Here is a 19853-nt window from a genome sequence, read left to right as displayed (position 1 = left end):
TCAAACTTATTGTTATTAATGCACTGATGTCAATGGAAGATTTTTGTGAATTCTTGAGTTACTATTATGGATTTGGGCTTATCCGTTTGCACAGAAATGTGCTCTCTGGTCTACAAACAGCCCTTGTACCACAAAGATATAGAGATATAGAGCAGTCATGCTGTTCTCGGCAGTGACTAGGGTCTAGTTTCAATAACGGACTCTTTTGGCACAGAAGAACAGCGTCACTGCCTACGTCCCTACCCTATCTGCCTGAATAAAATCTAAAATAGCAGCTGGGGAGAACAGAGGTTATTTTGAATAAGTTCATTTTGCAAGTGGCTAGTTTGGATCAACTACTTTCACTTATACAAATGCAAAGGTTTTTACTGCAAAATTTGGTTTCAAATCTTGCCCTTCTGGCATGTCTTCCTCTTGATTTGTTGAGAGAGTTGTCTGTCTGATTTTTTTCACCTTATCGATGTTGCCAAAAGAGTTTGTCATTGAAACCAGACCTCAGCCTGTACTGTTGCTTAGGGTCAGGTTTCTGAGACTACTGTTCAGCAGCAGAGCAGCAGCCCAGGGTTCATTCATGGAATGTTCTACTACTGTAGAGCCTGGGATATTTGAGCTTTGAAGGAAAGAGCTCCAGACTATGGAGGGAAGAGCTCAGTGTAGTACAGTTACTACATGCACATGTGTTTGGGCACTGGGAAATGCCAGTGCTCTCTCTCTCTCTCTCTCTCTCTCTCTCTCTCTCTCTCTCTCTCTCTCTCTCTCTCTCTCTCTGGCATTAGGCCTGCAGCCTAAAGAGACAGCATAGGTGTGCATATCAGGTGGGTTCGGCAAAAGACATAGATTTGTGGAAATAGATTTCAAGGTATTTAGAAGTATTTAAAAACTTCAAGAATGTCAACTGACACTAGATATTTTAACATTAACGTTAAGATACTGCTTGTCTCAACCTTGATTCAGTGTCATTTTGATAATGCCTGCTCTGCTTGGTATAGTAGACTAACAAAAAATCTGAAAAAGAGAATGCAGGTCATACTATCAGGTATATGCTGAACATTACCCCTAGGACCCATATAGGGGTACAGGAGTTCCGGGAGGTGGGCTTGTTGGAGTCCAGAGTGGACCAACTTAAATTTAGTCATATGTTTGACATCTTAAATGATCGTGCCCCAAGTTACATGAACAACCACATTGATATGGTCTATAACCAGCACAGTCATAATACCAGAGCTAGTGTTATGTCTTGTAAAATCCCAGGAGGAAACAGTACTGCGAGGAGCATGTTTTTCCATATAGGTATTTGTTTATGGAATAGCCTTCATTGGAGAAAATAACTTTAAAAAGAGGGCAAAGTTTTTAATTTCTCCAAGGTTGCCTAAGTAAGAGAAACCCCTCCACTGCCCCTTGTGCCCCCTACTGCTGGTCAGGTGTATTTATTTGAAGGATCGGTATGATGTGCAATTAATAGATTAATAGATTGTGGATTTTAATGTTAGGGAGAAGCACAGTGAGTAGTGCCACTTTTTAGGATGTTAAAATAAATGATTGTATTTATGGTTGTTTGTAATTTTGTCTTGTCTTTTAATCATTATATGTGTTATTGTTTTTACCACCGAGGACCACTTTGGAAACAAGCGTTTGAATGAATACTTTCAAGTGATATCCTCTGGGTCCACATCGTACATTTTGTTGTATATGTCTGTTGCCCAAAACAAATTCAATTCTATTAAATTCAAACCAATCATGCATTAAGAAACAGTGACAGACATTCCAACTATAGCATTCATTGTATACATGTTTTCAATATATCTCATTTGTGTCCTGCTGGATCAGCTCCCATAATAGATAGAAACGGACTATTCAGGGATCCAACACACAACATATCCACAGCAAATGCCAACATCCTCCATGATACTTAGTTAGAACATTTCACACAGTATAGAAATTGTATTTATTATTAATTCATATTTTACCTTTATTTAACTAGGCAAATTAGATAAGAACAAATTCTTATTTTCAATGACGGCCTAGGAACAGTGGATTAACTGCCTTGTTCAGGGCAGAAGGACAGAGTTTTACCTTGTCAGCTCGGGGATTCAATCTAGCAACCTTTCAGTTACTTGTCCAATGCTCTAACCACTAGGATACCTGCCGCCCCATATGCAGTTCAGAAATAAATCAACCCTGTACACCATTGACGCTTAACAGAGTTTGACCGAGTTTGTTTGTTTAAGACACTGTCATGTCCATATTAGTGTCAAAATAAAGTGTTACCCAAATTGACTTGAATGTAAAAACAACCCACTTGGGTAAAAAACATACCAGTAGACTAAGCAAAATGGGAACAGTCAAACCAAAGATAGGATCACAGAGACACACTGTGTGATGTACTGTAAGATGTAAAAGTTCCAGACACTGGTCCACTCCACTCATAGGCTCATGCTTCTCCTCAGACGGTGTGGTCGAGTCAGCTGACCTGTGACAAACACTCCATGATCTACTACGGTGCAATGGGTTGCAGGGTCAATGCTCTGAATGTTCTGGTCTACGGACCAGCAGTTCTGAGGTGCTGTGGGTTCTATTGGTGGAGGAGACATGAAGAAGGAAGGTGAACTGATGGAGTAAGGGGGACTGATGCGATACCCTTCTGTCTGAGAGACTGAAGTCTCAGAGACAGAGCTAGAGTCAGTAATGCCCTTTCTGGAATACTCAAACACGTTCTTCATGAAGGCACTCTTGGTGTTGTGCTCCTTCTTGAAGAGGATGACGTAGCACTTGGGGAAGAAATGACAGCTGAGGATGCCATAGTTGGAGATGAGGATGACCACCATCTCCACTGCTGGCAGGTACATCCCAGAGGTGGTCACATAGACGGGCACAAATATCAGCCAGGACATCAGGTAGAGGAGCATGCTGAAGGTGATGAACCTGGCCTCGTTGTACTTCTGTGGCAGCTTTCGGCCTTTAAACGCGCAGGCAAAACATACGAGCGCCAGGACAGCGATGTAGCACAGCATCACACCAAACGCCACTTGGGAGCCTTCGTCACACTCGGCCAACACAGTGGTGGTGAAGACCGTGGCCTTCTCCCGGGGGCTCTGCAGGACCAGCCACAGGGTGCAGGTGAGGACCTGTAGGGCCACGCAGAGACAGATGATGGCATACGGTTGGTAGAGGCGGCGGAGAACATCCTTCCGGTCAGTGTTGAGCTGGAAGGCCAGCAGGATCTTCAGGGACTTGACCAAGATGCAGGAAACACACAGGGTGAAGCTGAGGCCAAACAGCACCTGACGCACCTTGATGACGAGATGAGAAGATATGAGACATTGAGACAGAAATGTATTCTCTCTTTGTATTTAGATTTTCTTTCAGTTTACAAACTAAATTCCTTACCACAAAGTAACAAAAGGTTCAGAACAATACACACACAATAAACCATGAATTCACAAAATAACACTGATACATTCAGGCAGTACATTATAGCAGTGTTTCCCAAACTGTGTGTACCGTACATACCTTACACTGTAGGCTGCTGGGATGACCTACAAAGAACACAGCACTAACAAAACTTCCCACGAGAGAGAGCAGGATGATCTGGGAGAGAGGCCCCCCGGCAGCCCTCACAACGGGGGTCTGGTGGTGGTGTAGGAAGAGAGCCCCCACCAGGAGAACCAGGACGATGCCCAGGGCCGCCAGTGTCAGCAGCGCCACCGCAAAGCCATCCTGCCAGGAAAAGAACTCCAGGGTCTTATGGGTACACCCAGAGCTCCCTTCCAGGGACCACTCTGTCTTTGTGTCACAAGAGAGACACTCGTCCATGTCTGGAGAGAAGGGTTGTAAGGTAGGATATTACTTGAACAACTGTCTAGCATTTAGAGATATGTGTGTTGTTGCCTAGTCCTAAATGTTTTGGATAAGAACAGTGTTGGGAAATCTTAGATAACATATTGAAGACATGGAGGAAGATTGTGTGAACAATAGGGCAACACCTGTTTACTGAGGAGAGATAGAGTACAGGGAGAGACAGGACAGGAGAACTAACCAGTGTTGTTGGAGTAGTGGTTCTCAGTGCAGTTGATGCATTCATAGCAGCAGGTGTGCTGACCCTGAGCAAACTTCTGGAACTTCCCAGGTTCACAGCTAGGCGAGCAAACAGACACCACATCCTGCACCGGGACACAATGACCTAATTTAAATGGCTGACTGTCACACCCTGAGTGGGCATTCTATGTTGTGTGTCTAGTTTGTCTGTTTCTGTGTTTGGCCTGATATGGTTCTCAATCAGAGGCAGGTGTTAGTCATTGTCTCTGATTGGGAACCATATTTAGGTAGCCTGTTTGGTGTTGGGTTTTGTGGGTGATTGTCTCCTGTGTCAGTGCCACACGGGACTGTTTCGGGTTTACACGTTTTATGGTTTTTGTAGTTTATTCATGTATAGTTTTCTTATTAAAAACAAACATGAATTTCAACCACGCTGTATTTTGGTCCTCCTCTCCTTCGACGGAAGAATCCCGTTACACTGACCCAAGAAAACTGTGACTTAATTCTATTAATAGTAGTATTCAAACAAGTCTTTACGTGTAAGGCCAGTTTCCTGGGCACAGTTTAAACTCTCTCTCGATTTAAAACCGTGTTCAATAGGCCAGGTATATTCAAACTATTCAACCAATGATTATATGCTCTGGTAATTATGAGTTTTGTTTTTTAGATCATCACTGAGATCTAACAGGAATGTGTGTTAACAGACAGGTGCTCCCAGTATGTGCCAAGGTATGTGGTTTTCACATTCAAACAATGCCCATTGTTTCACTGATTAGGAGTTATTTAATTTCCATCTTTACTTGTTTTACAGTTTAGCTGAGAAGTCTCTCAAACCGGTATGTTTAGTTGTTCTCTTTCGTCACTTTGTGAAAGAAAGTAGATTATTTGACATTCCGGCCTGTTTGTCTCTCTATGTGAAGTTGGATAGGTTAATATGGATGTGTATTTGAACCTTTGTGTGGCAGCCTAGCAAACAGACTAAAAGAGATTGAGACCTGACCTTAACACGAACCTGAACCCTCAACCTAACCCTTACCCTCAGGTCAGTGAGATTGTTGGTGTTTCCGCTGGTATAGCTGAAGCTGTTGTTGTTGTTGTTTGGATGGTACTCAGCTACAACGTCAAGGACGTTGATGACCCCTTTCACAGACCTCCACAAGGTTACATCATAGCCCAGGTTGATGTCTCCTTTCTGGTCAAAACTGTAGTTTTTCCCCTCCAGCTCAAAGCAACTGTCCTTCAGGGCTCCAAGCACCTGAAATGAATGCAAATGTATTTTCATATGTAAGTTCACATACCATAGACCCAAGCCATATCCAAAATACACTGTGTATAGAAAACATTGAGAACACCTGCTCTTTCCATGATATCGACTGACCAGATGAATCCAGATAAAAGCTGTGATCCCTTATTCTTGTCACATGTTAAATCCACTTCAATCAGTGTAGATGAAAGGGAGGGGACAGGTTAAAGAAGTATTTTTAAGACTTGAGACTATCGAGTCATGGATTGTGTATGTGTGCTATTAAGTGCCTTTTAACGGGATATGGTATTATGTGCCAGGTGTTAAGAACTGCAACGTTGCTGGGTATATCATGCTCAACAGTTTCCTATGTGAATCAAGAGTGGTCCACCACCCAATGGACATCCAACCAACTTGACAAAACTGTGGGAAGCATTGGAGTCAACATGGGCCAGTATCACTGTAGACCACTTTCGACCCCTTGTAGAGTCCATGCCCCAACAATTTGAGGCTGTTCTGAGGGCAAAAGTGGGGGTGTAGCTACATATTAGGAAAGTGTTCCTAATGTTTGTTATATTCAGTGAATATTAGATGAGATACAGTGTATAAGTAAAGTCTGATGTGCTGTAGACATGAGGAGTTGTGCAGTAGCTACCTCCCAGGGTTGGACATTGCCTGGTGTCTTGCAGTCCTTTTTGCTGCAGATATCAGCCACTGCATGGGCTATGGCACTGACAGCCATCTCCACATTGAAGACTAAGTTCACAGAGCTGTTGTTTAGCAGGATCTCTGCTGGGACAGTGAAGGAGGACCCAAACCCGGGATCTCCCGACTTGTTTAGCAGTGAGTAGAACTCCTTTAGGAAGGAGTTGTTTCCTATGACATCATTGATGTCACTCAGGTTCATCAGGTAGCGAGTGAAAGGAGCCAGGTTGCCTCTTTTGAAGGAGAAGCCCACCACATTGCCAATATCTGGGAGGTCCATTTCTCCCAGGACCTCCTTGGACGAGGACCAGCTGTCACTGGCCACCCATACCCTCTCCCCCGACCCCAGACTCCTCAGCTTCTGGTATAGGTACATCATCTGAGTAGGCTTGGCGAATGACACCACCACCTTGACATTGGGGTTCCGGTGGAGGGTGGCGGCGGCTTGGTTGATTGCTGATTCGCTTTTAGGACTGGTTAGTGAATTAGGGAGGATCTCCTTGAAGGCCACACAGATCCCTGAGGTGGTTGCCTGGGAGACGAAGCTGTCCAAGGCAGAGCGGCCGTAGTCTCCATCCGTTGTGACCACGCCCACCCAGGTCCATTTGCTGTCGCTAAGCAACTGGACCATGGCCTGTGTCTGGTACACGTCGCTAGGTACGGTCCTCAGGAAAGCAGGGAAACGGTTCTTGTCACTCAGGATGATGGCGGTGGAGGCGTAACTGATCTGTGATGATTCGAAGAGAGAATTAATTTCCGTCTACATTGTGTTGGATTGATTTGGCCATCCATCTGTATCATCATTGCTGTCCATTTAATTTATTCAACACAACTCAGTAATTTATTATTATTTATGTTGTTACTGTCCATCAACCGTCACTCTGTGGGTGGGTTTTGGCTGCTTACTTGAGGGATGAGCTTTAGGTTGAGTTGCCGGGCAACGGAGATGGAAATCTCAGAGGAAGTGGCCCCTATGACGGCCATAATTGGCGGGGAAGAGTTAGAGGTGTTGGCCCCTCCCCCACAGTCCGTGGTGGGATCCTTTGAAGTAAAGAATGTACGTCATTTAAATGAGATGCTGGCCAATGGAAAATAAACTATACAAATGAGGAATAGGTCACACACTTATCTATACTTGCTGTGGATTTGATTTGACCAACGTTTCGGCTAAAGAGCCTTTACCTGTGTGAAGTCAGCTGTGGCCCTCAGAGCGGTGGTGACATCAGAGCAGGAGTCGTGGATACGGTACCCCAGAGAGATCCCTAGTGTAGTCAGGACAGGGGATCTGTTGGCCGACTCTACAGCGTGGATCATAGCCAATGCCTGGGTGAACCCGTCCATGCTGAACCTGTTTGTGTGTGTGTGTGTGTGTGTGTGTGTGTGTGTGTGTGTGTGTGTGTGTGTGTGTGTGTGTGTGTGTGTGTGTGTGTGTGTGTGTGTGTGTGTGTGTGTGTGTGTGTGTGTGTGTGTGTGCGTGCATTTTTGTGTAAGGTACATAAGGCATAGTTGGATCATCACACTGTCTGTGGTTAACCTGTCAGAATAAATTAACTCTTTCTCACGAACACTTAGTCATAAATGCGGACAGAATCGCATACACCCCACAGAGAAGGAGAGAGAGAATCCTCAGGAATCTCTTTACAACACCCAATCTTATTTTGGCACTTACTGTACCTGGCACACTGTGGTTCATGGGGTGCTGAGATGTTGGGGGATTCCTCTACTCCCTCATGGATGGGAAACAGCCCTCCAATGATGATATCTCCTGGTGCTGTGGCTCCTGCTGCTTTGAAGTCTCCCACTTTGGCATTGCCCTTCTCCAACAAGGACAAGATGACTAACAGGTGGAGAACATCCCCCATCGGTGCCATTTTTCTCTGGTGGTACTGTCCAATTCTCAATTTTGGTGTCTCGTTGCAGTTTCTCTCACACACTCCCGCTCCCTCCCCGACTGTGTCTGTCTGTCAGTCTCTCTCTCACCCTCTCTCTCTCACTGCCTCCATCTCTCTCTCTCTCTCTCTCTCTCTCTCTCTCTCTCGCTCTCTCTTCCACTCCCTGTCCCTCTCTCTCACTCTGTAAGCTCATCTAGCAGACTGACACAGTGACCTGACAGTATCTTCAGCAAAAACACACCTGTTGCTTCCTCCTAATCTCATCTGATGTCTGCATAACCCTGCCCCCTCCCAGCCCAGCCCACTCTCTCTGACAGACATCCACACTGACTGACTCACTTGCTCCAGCTAAAGATGACAAGTCACACAAATGTAAGTCACAGCTGATCTCTATCTGAAGTACAATATAAACATTTATTGTTGAAGGGGAAAGACTTAAGTGTGTTGACTGACTCACTGCTTTTCCTGAAATGTTCTCACAATACCCAAGTGTTTTTTTTAACACTCGGATAACACAGTGTATTCGGAATGTATTCAGAACCCCTTGACTTTTTCCACATTTTGATACGTTACATCCTTATTCTAAAATTAATTTAATAGTTTTTTTCCCCTCATCAATTTACACACAATACTCCATAATGCAATACACCATAAAGCAAAAACAGTTTTTTTTTGCAAAAGTATTACAAATACACTGAAATATCACATTTACATAAGTATTCAGACCCTTTAATCGGCACTTTGTTGAAGCACCGTTGGCAGCGATTACAGCCTCAAGTATTCTTGGATATGACGCTACAAACTTGGCACACCTGTATTTGGGGAGTTTCTTCCATTGTTTTCTGCAGATCCTTTCAAGCTGTCAGGTTGGATGGGGTGTGTCGCTGCACACCTATTTTCAGGTCTCTCCAGAGATGCTTGATCGGGTTCAAGTCCGGGCTCTGGCTGGGCCACTCTCAAGGACGTTTAGAGACCACTTTTGCATTGTCTTGCTGTGTGTTTAGGGTCGTTGTCCTGTTGGAAGTTGAACCTTCTCCCCAGTCTGACAACCTGCTTCAGTGCGCTCAGGACAGGACTTCATCAAATATCTCGCTGTACTTTTCCCCATTAACCTTTCCCTCGCTCCAATCAAATCAAATCAATTGTTATTTGTCACATGCGCCGAATACAGCAGGTGTAGAGACATTACAGTGAAATGCTTACTTACAAGCCCTTAACCAACAATGCAGTTTTAAGAAAACGAAGTGTTCAGAAAAAATAGAAAATGAAAGTAACAAATAATTAAACAATAGTGATGCTATATACAGGGGGTACCGGTTAGTCGCGGTAATTGAGGTAATATGTACCTGTAGGTAGAGTGACTATGCATAGATAATAAACAGAGAGTATCAGCAGTGTAAAATAGGGAATGGGGGGCTTTGGGGTAGAAGCTGTTAAGAAGCCTTTTGGACCAAGATTTGGCACTCCGGTACCACTTGACATGCGGTAGCAGAGAGAACAGTCTATGACTAGGGTGGCTGGAGTCTTTGACAAGTTTTAGGGCCTTCCTCTGACACCGCCTGGTATAGCGGTCCTGGATGGCAGGAAGCTTGGCCTCGGTGATGTACTGGGCCGTACACACTACGCTCTGTAGTGCCTTGCGATCAGGGGCCGAGCAGTTGCCATACCAGGCTGTGATGCAACCCGTCAGGATGCTCTCAATGGTGCAGCTATAGAACATTTTGAGGATCTGAGGACCCATGCCAAATCTTTTCGGTCTCCTGAGGGGGAATAGGCTTTGTCGTGCCATCTTCAAGACTGTCTTAGTGTGTTTGGACATTGATAGTTTGTTGGTGATGTGGACACCAAGGAACTTGAAGCTCTCAACCTGCTCCACTATAGCCCCGTCGAAGAGAATGGGTGCATGCTCGGTCCTCCTTTCCCTGTAGTCCACAATCATCTCCTTTGTCTTGATCACATTGAGGGAGAGGTTGTTGTCCTGGCACCATACGGCCAGGTCTCTGACCTCCTGCCTATAGGCTGTCTCATCATTTTCGGTGATCAGGCCTACCACTGTTGTGTCATTGGAAAACTTGATGATGGTGTTGGAGTCATTTCTAGCCATGCAGTCATGAGTGAACAAGGAGTACAGGAGGGGACTGAGCATGCACCCCTGAGAGACCCCTGTGTTAGGTTCAGTGTGGCGGATGTGTTGTTACCTACCCTTACCACCTGGGGGTGGCCCGTCAGGAAGTCCAGGATCCAGTTACAGAGGGAGGTGTTTAGTCCCAGGGTCCTTAGCTTAGTTATGGGCTTTGAGGGAACTATGGTGTTGAACGCTGAGCCATACTCAATGAATTGCTTTCTCACATAGGTGTTCCTTTTGTCCAGGTGAGAAAGGGTAGTGTTGAGTGCAATAGAGATTGCATCATCTGTGGCGGTATGCAAAATGAAGTGGGTCTAGGGTTTTTGGCATAATGGTTCCGCTCCTGACAGTTTCATTCTTTGGGACACATTGAAGGCCTATCTGAGGGGACCGATCATTTCCTATACTAAAGGGCTGAAGAGAAAACACGGTGCGGAACTGAGTGCCCTTGAATCTGAAATCTCCGAGCTAGAGAGAACCTACCAAAGAGGCCCGACTAAAGATCTATACAGGCTTTTGGTAAATAAAAAACTTAAATATAATATTCAGGACACATATCAAGCTGAGAGGGCCATCACTAAATCAAAACAGCGTTATTACGAGCTTGGAGAGAAAGCTCACAAAGTATTGGCATGGCAACTGAAAGCAGAGGAAAGTAAGAGGACAATTAATGCTATAGAAACTCTTACTAATGAGATCTTTCGACCCTATTGAAATTAATAATACTTTTAAGAAATACTATGAAGACCTCTACACTTCCCAATCAAGCGATGATCTATCAGAGATCGACTCCTTTCTCTCCTCTCTCATCCTCCCATGACTGTCAGGGGAAGACAGTGAACGCCTGCGTGAACACTTCTCAGTTCCTGAATTGTTGGAGGCAATTAAATCTTTACCTTCTAATAAATCTCCTGGGGAGGATGGCTTCCCTCCAGAGTTCTATAAAGAATTTAGGGAGCTGTTGGTCTCCTATCTTTATGGAGGTACTTAAAAAAGCCAGGGAAGACTACTGCTTTCCAGAGTCTTTCTCTCAAGCAGTGATTGCTGTAATCCACAAGAAAGGGAAACACCCGCTAAAGTGCGCCTCCTATAGACCAATCTCTCTCCTTTAACACAGATTGTAAACTGGTCACCAAGATGCTATCTAAGAGACTGGAGTCATGTCTTCCCCTGTTGGTCAACCCAGATCAGACTGGCTTCATAATTAATAGATTGTCTACCAATAATCTCAGAAGGTTCTTTGATATAATTCACCTTGCTAACAAAAACAAAATACCTAGTGTCGCAGTCTCCTTCGACGCTGAAAAGGCCTTTGATAGGGTTGAATGGCCATACCTCTTTCGCATTTTGGAAAAGTTTGGTTTAGGTACCGTGTTTGTAAATTTGATAAAATCACTCTACAAATCTACTAAAGCTAGGATTGCTACCAATGGGATTACTTCCTCCTCTTTACCTCTTTATAGGGGGAACAGACAAGGTTGCCCAATTAGCCCCCACCTCTTTGCTCTTGCCATCGAAATGTTGGCTGAGGCTATTAGAACGTGCCCTGACATACATGGCTTTGAGGTGGGCCCCCATACCCATAATTTATCACTCTTTGCGGACAACCTTATCTTATTTCTAACAAACCCAGAACACTCCCTCTCCCACTTGCAGATCCTACTACAGTGTTATAGTTATTTCTCTGGATATAAGGTCAATTTTGATAAAAGCGAAATCTTACCGCTGTCTGTCTTTGACCATCATACCATCAACCATCAATAATGGTGGATGATAATCTGAACAACCTCTATAAACTCAATCTGGCCAGTTTGTTGCAAAAGGTGGAGGGTGACCTTTGTAAATGGATACCTCTCACCCTACTGGGTAGAGTCAATGTAATTCAAATGAATTTCCTGCCTGTGTTACATCCACATTGACTGATCCAGTTTAATTTCCTCCATCAGCTCTATATCACCCCATCTAGACTGCACAAGTTCAACCCAGATATCTCCTCCCTATGTTTTAGATGTGGCTCAGATGAAGGAACATTCCTCCATTCCACTTGGCAGTGTTCAAAATGACGCGGTTTCTGGCAGGGGGTATGCGATACCATATCCTCAATTCACGGGGTTGCATTCCCTTCAGACCCGGAGGTCTGTCTACTGGGTAACTTTACTAACACATTTACATTACATTTACATTTAAGTCATTTAGCAGACGCTCTTATCCAGAGCGACTTACAAATTGGTGCATTCACCTTATGACATCCAGTGGAACAGCCACTTTACAATAGTGCATCTAAATCTTTTAAGGGGGGTGAGAAGGATTACTTTATCCTATCCTAGGTATTCCTTAAAGAGGTGGGGTTTCAGGTGTCTCCGGAAGGTGGTGATTGACTCCGCTGTCCTGGCGTCGTGAGGGAGTTTGTTCCACCATTGGGGGGCCAGAGCAGCGAACAGTTTTGACTGGGCTGAGCGGGAACTGTACTTCCTCAGTGGTAGGGAGGCGAGCAGGCCAGAGGTGGATGAACGCAGTGCCCTTGTTTGGGTGTAGGGCCTAACACCAATCTTAGGCAAAGCCATACTATAAAGCTAACATAAATATTGCTAGTGATTGCCAAGAAATGTATTGCCTTGAAATGGAAATTGGATTCCTCCCTGCCATTTGCAATGTGGCTATCGGAAGTTAATAGTTGTATCCCTTTGGAGAAAATCACTTACTGCTTGAGGAATAAGTTAAAGACATTTTACAGAATTTGGCAACCTTTTATTGACTATATGGAGAATCTCCCCCCTCATCTCATTGATTGAATCTCTATATAATCCTCACATAATGTTTCACACGTAATGTATAATATGTACCGTAATTTCTGGACTATTAAGCGCACCTGAATATAAACCGCACCCACTGAATTATTAATAAATATGTATTTTGTACATAAATAAGCCGCACATGTCTATAAGCCGCAGGTGCCTACCGGTACATTGAAACAAATTAACTTTACACAGCTTTTAAACGAAACATGGCTTGTAACAAAAATAAATAGGCTTTAACGAAACACGGTTTGTAACAAATTAAACAGTAGCCTACCAAGAAAGTCATTGGTCACTATCTTCCTCCTCCTGTGCACTGAAACCACTGAAGTCATCTCCTTCGGTGTCGGAGTTGAATAGCCTCAGAATTGCTTCATCCGATGTTGGATCGTTTTCATTGTCACTCTCGTCACTTTCATCCGGCTGAGCTCATGCTGCCCCTTTAACACGCAGCAGTCCAGCCTTTCGAAACCCGTTGATGATAGTGGATTTTTTGACAATGCTCCATGCTGTCAGACCCCACTGGCAGACTTGACCATAAGTTGCTCTTCGCATGCGGCCCGTTTTAGTGAAGCATTTCTCCCCAATTGTCATCCAAGCCTCCCACTGAACACGGAGCGCCACCTTAAATGCACGATTTACACTGATGCCGAGTGGCTGCAAATACTTTGGGCCATCTGCTTTTCTTCCCTCTGAAAGCCTGTGGCTCAGTTGGTAGAGCATGGCGCTTGTAACGCCAGGGTAGTGGGTTCGATTCCCGGGACCACCCATACGTAGAATGTATGCACACATGACTGTAAGTCGCTTTGGATAAAAGCGTCAGCTAAATGGCATATATTATTATTATATTAAAGCATTTGTTGTGTCATTTTGTTTGAGTCAGTTCCTCACGCTGCTGTTTCCAACGTCTTATCATCGACTCATTAAGGCCAAGCTCTCGTGCAGCAGCTCTATTTCCTTTTCCAACAGCCAGATCGATCGCCTTCAACTTGAAAGCTGCATCATATGCATTTCTCCTTGTCTTTGCCATGATGAGGGTGACAAATTACTACTGTAATCAGAGTGATGGGAAGTTTGAGTGCGCTCGATTTACGTCACATTATGTGACGGTGCTCAGTTTTTTTGAAAGTGGGAAAAATCCATAAATTAGCCGCGTCATTGTATAAACCGCGAGGTTCAAAGCGTGGGAATAAAGTAGCGGTTTATAGTCCGGAAATTACGGTAGCCTACGGCAGGTGATCCAATGTCTCATTTTTTTTTTTTATTATTGTATGTTTGTATAAATAATTATAATTCTTTTTTTGTTACGCTCATGTTACTGTCACTTTGTCCTATCGTTGTCTAATATCTTTTCACTTTTGTTTTGAATGTTCTTAATTGGAAAATGCAAAAATAAAAGATATTTAAAAAAAAGAATTATGAAGTGCCTTAGACTGCTGCTCCCGAGTGCTTGAGGCATCATAAAGTGACTAGTGATACCTTTTATTAAATCCATTTATTCAATTTATGGCAAGAGATTAGAGTCTGTATGTTGGCAGCAGCCACTCTGTTAGTGATGGTTGTTTAACGACCTCAGTTCATGTCTCTTATCCTGTAAGTTCATGACTAGTCTCCTTTCCAATGGTGTTTGTTCTTCACGGGTTGCCCTTTTATTGTGGCAACAGGTCACACATTTTGCTGCTGTGATAGCACACTGTGGTATTTCACTCAATAGATATGGGAGTTTATCAAAATTGGGTTTGTTTTCAAATTATTTTGGGTCTGTGTAATCTGAGGGAAATGTGTCTCTATGGTCATACTTTTGGCAGGAGGTTAGGGAGCGCAGCTCAGTTTCCACCTCGTTTTGTGTGCAGTGTGCACATAGCTTATCTTCTCTTGAGAGCCCACACTGACATCCACACTGACTGACTCACTTGACTCCAGCTAAAGGTGACAGACAGACAAGTCACACAAATAAGTAATGGATGATATCTATCTGAAGTGCAATATAAAAATGTTTTTGTTCAAAGTGAAAGACTCAAGTGTGGTGACTCCCCTCTTTTCCGGAAATATTCTCACAAGACCCAAGTTTTTTATTTTTTTACATTTGGATAACACTTAAGTGTTTATTGAGTCAGCCAATACATTTATTTCACAAGACATGCCACCGTTTGTCTTTGCTCCCTTTATTAGTTCATCCAGAGTAGAATACATGCATAAAATACAAATCATAGAAATAGTTATACTAGAGGGTGCTAAAATGTTGTTCCTATGGTAAGTAATAAACCTCATTCAGGCTATGTAATAATACCTGTTCAACGGTCAAATAGGGGTGGTTATATTTGTCCTGTTTCACACATGTACAAGTGTGTAAGCTATTCATTGTGTGGTGAAATGGACATGTGGTTCTTGGATATCCCCCTCCCCCTGAGAAACCCTGGGAGAGTGGAGTCACAGCATGGGATCAGCCATTATTGATGTAAACCCAGGCACTCAACTAGCACAATACTGTCACCTACAGCATAATTATCATGGTCACAGCTTGGATGGAAATATATCCTGTACCTTCTGTAGTAGTGAGATCTCATCAAAAGAATCAGCTAACAGCTTCGTCCCCTCAATGTAGTTGTACCTGAGAGAGAAAAACAAGATTCACTATTTTACTGAAGATGACGTTTTCCATGATTAATCTGCCATGTAAAAAAAATCTAAAACAAATTTAGGGGAGAAACGTCTGGAATCGTATCTCTTCTTTTCTCATCTCCTCTTACCTGCTGATCTTCTCATTCTGAGAGTGCTCTCCATCATCACACTCTCTTGCCTGTCTCCTTCCATCTCCTCTTGGAAGTTCAGCGCGATAGGGATGGTGGAGCCCTCACGGATCAGCTCCGGTTCCATCTCCTCTTGGAAGTTCAGCGCGATAGGGATGGTGGAGCCCTCACGGATCAGCTCCGGTTCCATCTCCTCTTGGAAGTTCAGCGCGATGGGGATGGTGGAGCCCTCACGGATCAGCTCCGGTTCCATCTCCTCTTGGAAGTTCAGCGCGATAGGGATGGTGGAGCCCTCACGGATCAGCTCCGGTTCCATCTCCTCTTGGAAGTTCAGAGCGATGCGAAGTTCAGCGCGATAGGGATAGGGATGGTGGACGTCAGGTTCCATCTCCTCTTGGAAGCCCTCACGGATCAGCTCCTTCCATCTCCTCTTGGATCAGCTGGTGGAGTCCGGTTCCATCTCCTCTTGGAAGTTCAGCGATAGGGATGGTGGAGTCCTCACGGATGCTCCAGTTCCATCTCCTCTTGATTCAGGTGGGATGGTGGAGCCCTCACGGATCACCATCTCCTCTTGGATTCAGCTCCCTCACGGTTCCATCTCCTCTTGGAAGTTCAGCGCGATAGGGATGGTGGAGCCCTCACGGATCAGCTCCGGTTCCATCTCCTCTTGGAAGTTCAGCGCGATGGGGATGGTGGAGCCCTCACGGATCAGCTCCGGTTCCATCTCCTCTTGGAAGTTCAGCGCGATAGGGATGGTGGAGCCCTCACGGATCAGCTCCGGTTCCATCTCCTCTTGGAAGTTCAGCGCGATAGGGATGGTGGAGTCCTCACGGATCAGCTCCGGTTCCATCTCCTCTTGGAAGTTCAGCGCGATAGGGATGGTGGAGCCCTCACGGATCAGCTCCGGTTCCACTCCAAACACTAACACAAGGATAAACCACATCTTAACTTAAACAATGAAGTTAGACATGGTTTCAAATGAGAGAGGTTATGTAAATGGCCTCTACAAATGACCCTCTCTGACTGCCCTTTGTCTGGCAACGTACAGTGGGTCCTTCAGGTTAGCCACCTATGGTTTAGCCCCAACAGTTGTGGTCACCCTCAGCCTGTTAGGACTTTTTAGAGTGGAGAAGACCTGCTGAAGGTGCTCCTTCACCTGTGAAACATGGTATTGTGACAGAGGAGAGTTGGACATGGAGGCTTGAAGAGGGTGGCTATGTTAGGATTGGTCTCTGGGTTTTAAATATACACATGGACCAAGTGACCAAGATAGAGCGAGCCAACGTCTATACTGTACACTTACTCAGAGACCAATATAATTTACATTTTGGTAATTTAGCAGACGTTGATCCTTAAAGGATTTGTTATGGGTATTCTCCTGTCCCAACCCTGGTACACCTGTCATTCAAACCATGACAGGTAGATACTCTGTACCTTCCTCTCCACATCTGGAGGGTCCATGTTGGGGACCTGTCGGATGGAGAACTTCCCTGTGCCCTTTTTGGTGTTGACAGTTTTGGTGCTTGGTTCTGAGATGGCCCCCTGGATCCCATGGATGGACAAGGATGGGTTACAATTCATCACTGACATTGAATTATCTTCATCTCCTCCAGGTCAAAGCTGATGTTGTCATAGAGCTTCCTCTCATCCTCAGTGAGGGGCGCGACATCATCAGTGACCCCAGGAACCAGGATCTTACCTGTGTATTCTAACAGACTTCCTGTTTGGGAGGAATAAGAAATAATGAAGACATTTTGGGATGAATCATGTTTTAACTGTAACTGAGTTTGGGTAAGCACCTTAGCTCACATACACCTTTATCTTCATTTTTTGCTTGGTGCAGGGACTTCTGACCTGAACTATAACGGAATGAATATATAATTTTGTCTATCAGACAAGAGAGTTGCGCCTCTCTTTTTTTGAAGATTGGATAGAGCTGTCAGTCAAACGCCTCTGTATCTCACCCAGTAAGGCTATCAGATCTGATATGGGCTCCTGGATTGAACCCCCATACACTCCAGGATGGAAGTCCAGTTTAGGGCTATCAACCTGAAACAAGTAACAGGAATATACTGAACAAATGGTACCATGGTAGAGTGTGTCATATTTTTATTTGAGCAATCAAATGAGCTATATCATCACCTCCACAAAGAAATAGCTGCTCCCTCTGGTTCCATAGGTCAGGGCTGGGGTTCTGGTCGCGCATACGTTGTCAGAGATCACTATGAAGTCCATATCTGCAAAGAAGCTGTCGTTTCTCTTCCTGGTCAACTCCAACAGACCGTATGAGCCCACCTCCTCCAGACCCTCAATGATGAGTTTTATATTCACTGGTATCTCCTGAAATCATTAGATCCAGGCAATCCTACCAGTCAGTGACACGTCTCTAATTCACATACTGTTTGACTCCACTACAATCCCACAAATGGTTTTATATTCAGACTCACAGATTACCCCAAACATTGAGGTTATGATACATGCATTACAGAATCCCTTTAATAACCATTGCTATGTTAAGCTACACTGCATGGGTTAGATAATGTCTGAAAACTAACTAGAGACCGCAAGCAGAACATTAAGATTCAGATTTCAGCTGTGCTGTTTCAGGGCAAATCCTAACCTTCTCTGTGGCCTGGTAGGACTCCACAGCATGAAGCCAGGCCAGGACCGGCCCTTTGTTGTCCGTGGCCCCTCGCCCATACAGGTTACCGAGGGAACCAAAAGCATGAACCACCTTCATCCTCATATTGTCACATTTGTAATACCAGGGAACATTAGCTTGCTGAATCTGGCCTATGGATAGCAGGCAGGAAACCTGGTTGTGATTATATCATCTAAGGTTTATTAAAAGATTCCGTATGGGAGCAGCAAAACAGTGAGTGGACATTCCTCTTTTCTTTACTATTTTGCTTCGGTTTCTCTCTATTCACCTCGCTACAGCACAAGAACATGTATATTTGTATCATTATACAGTTCAGTAACAGAGTATAGGTATGAGTACCAACTCCAAGTAGAATGTCATAATAGTGCTCATTCCTCACCTGAACAGACTGATTTTGGTGGTCATCTATGTATTGATACAGTGGTTCCAACATGCCTGCAGCTCCAGGAGAAGAGGAGAAAGAAGAGGAAGCCGATGTGTGGAGTAACAGGAACGCAACAACAATGAACTTTGTCTGTGAGGGAGAGTAAGATGCCACAGGAAGCCAGTGATGATAACAACCAAGTAATAACTTACTCCATACGGTACATTCTAGCAATATTTGCCTCAATCTAGTTCTACTGGCTTCTACTTGTCTCTAGCTACTGACTTATATACTTGTAGAGGGGAATGGGTGGTTTGGTGAGTTTAGATTTCCATGTTACTCCTGACAGTGTGGGGGCATAGAAGTAGAATTCCAAAACAACACACATCAGTGACTTGAACGGAATTGTCTGTTCTAGTAATTCAAAGTCTATGGTTGTAGGTAGTCTCTGGTATCTGACTGACTTGATTGGACTCTGCCAGGGCTTGAGGATCAAAGATCAGGGTGCAGTATGACAAAAAACACAACTTAGCACTGTCTCAACTGGGAATACTGTTGAACTTTCTAACAGAACTAATACAGAGGATGAAGGATGCTAACAGAAGTTACAGTTGGTGATGCCATAATGCTGTCTTAACAATATCTAGGTTACAGTACATGACACCAGCAAGCTTAGCTGCTCATGCAAACCCTGTTATGCATGCATACACATGACCCCACTCAGGCCGTCATACAATCATATTGATGTTCAATATCACACACACTTTTCTGTTATGTTTACAAGTAATTTCACCCTTCTTCATCAAACCATCTATAAACATGCAGCCACTTCTGTTTTTCCATGACAACGTCTTTGTAGTGCACTTAATTAAGGAAGTCCATGAAAAAAATGTATACATGTTATGCTAAAATAGTAAAGACTCACCATAATGCTGAAGAAAAGAGTTTCCATATGCCGAACATAAGGAGAGAACTGCAATTTGTGCTGCTCTTTGTTTTTGTGGCTGCTCTTATGTCTTGGAGTCAGGGATGGTATTGGGAAACACTTCTTTATGTCTTGGAGTCAGGGATGGTATTGGGAAACACTTCTTTATGTCTTGGAGTCAGGGATGGTATTGGGAAACACTTCTTTATGTCTTGGAGTCAGGGATGGTATTGGGAAACACTTCTTTATGTCTTGGAGTCAGGGATGGTATTGGGAAACACTTCTTTATGTCTTGGAGTCAGGGATGGTATTGTGAAACACTTCTTTATGTCTTGGAGTCAGGGATGGTATTGTGAA

The 19853-nt window shown here is 44.2% G+C and overlaps 2 protein-coding genes across 2 annotated transcripts; both read right to left on the bottom strand.

Moving 5' to 3' along the window:
* Positions 1-1461: 1461 nt before the first annotated feature.
* Positions 1462-8093, bottom strand: LOC118367727 (G-protein coupled receptor family C group 6 member A-like). The gene is made up of 8 exons (XM_052494556.1): positions 7658-8093; positions 7166-7331; positions 6890-7024; positions 5934-6710; positions 5072-5290; positions 4037-4160; positions 3511-3815; positions 1462-3290 (listed from the first exon to the last, which is right to left on the bottom strand). Exons 1-8 carry the CDS (start codon positions 7852-7854, stop codon positions 2424-2426), a joined length of 2790 nt encoding a protein of 929 aa, XP_052350516.1. The 5' UTR covers positions 7855-8093; the 3' UTR covers positions 1462-2423.
* Positions 8094-14950: 6857 nt separating this feature from the next.
* Positions 14951-19586, bottom strand: LOC118382593 (uncharacterized). The gene is made up of 7 exons (XM_052494567.1): positions 19497-19586; positions 18587-18721; positions 17688-17885; positions 17510-17594; positions 16149-16466; positions 15546-15604; positions 14951-15406 (listed from the first exon to the last, which is right to left on the bottom strand). The coding sequence occupies exons 1-6, from the start codon at positions 19521-19523 to the stop codon at positions 15582-15584; spliced, it is 786 nt and encodes a 261-aa protein (XP_052350527.1). The 5' UTR covers positions 19524-19586; the 3' UTR covers positions 14951-15406; positions 15546-15581.
* Between the last annotated feature and the right edge of the window lie 267 nt (positions 19587-19853).

The sequence above is a fragment of the Oncorhynchus keta genome, chromosome 34 (assembly GCF_023373465.1).
Source record: "Oncorhynchus keta strain PuntledgeMale-10-30-2019 chromosome 34, Oket_V2, whole genome shotgun sequence".
In the NCBI taxonomy this organism is placed as follows: domain Eukaryota; kingdom Metazoa; phylum Chordata; class Actinopteri; order Salmoniformes; family Salmonidae; genus Oncorhynchus; species Oncorhynchus keta.
The sequence above is the reverse complement of the archived record's forward strand: the minus strand, read 5'-3'. Positions and strand labels throughout refer to the sequence as shown.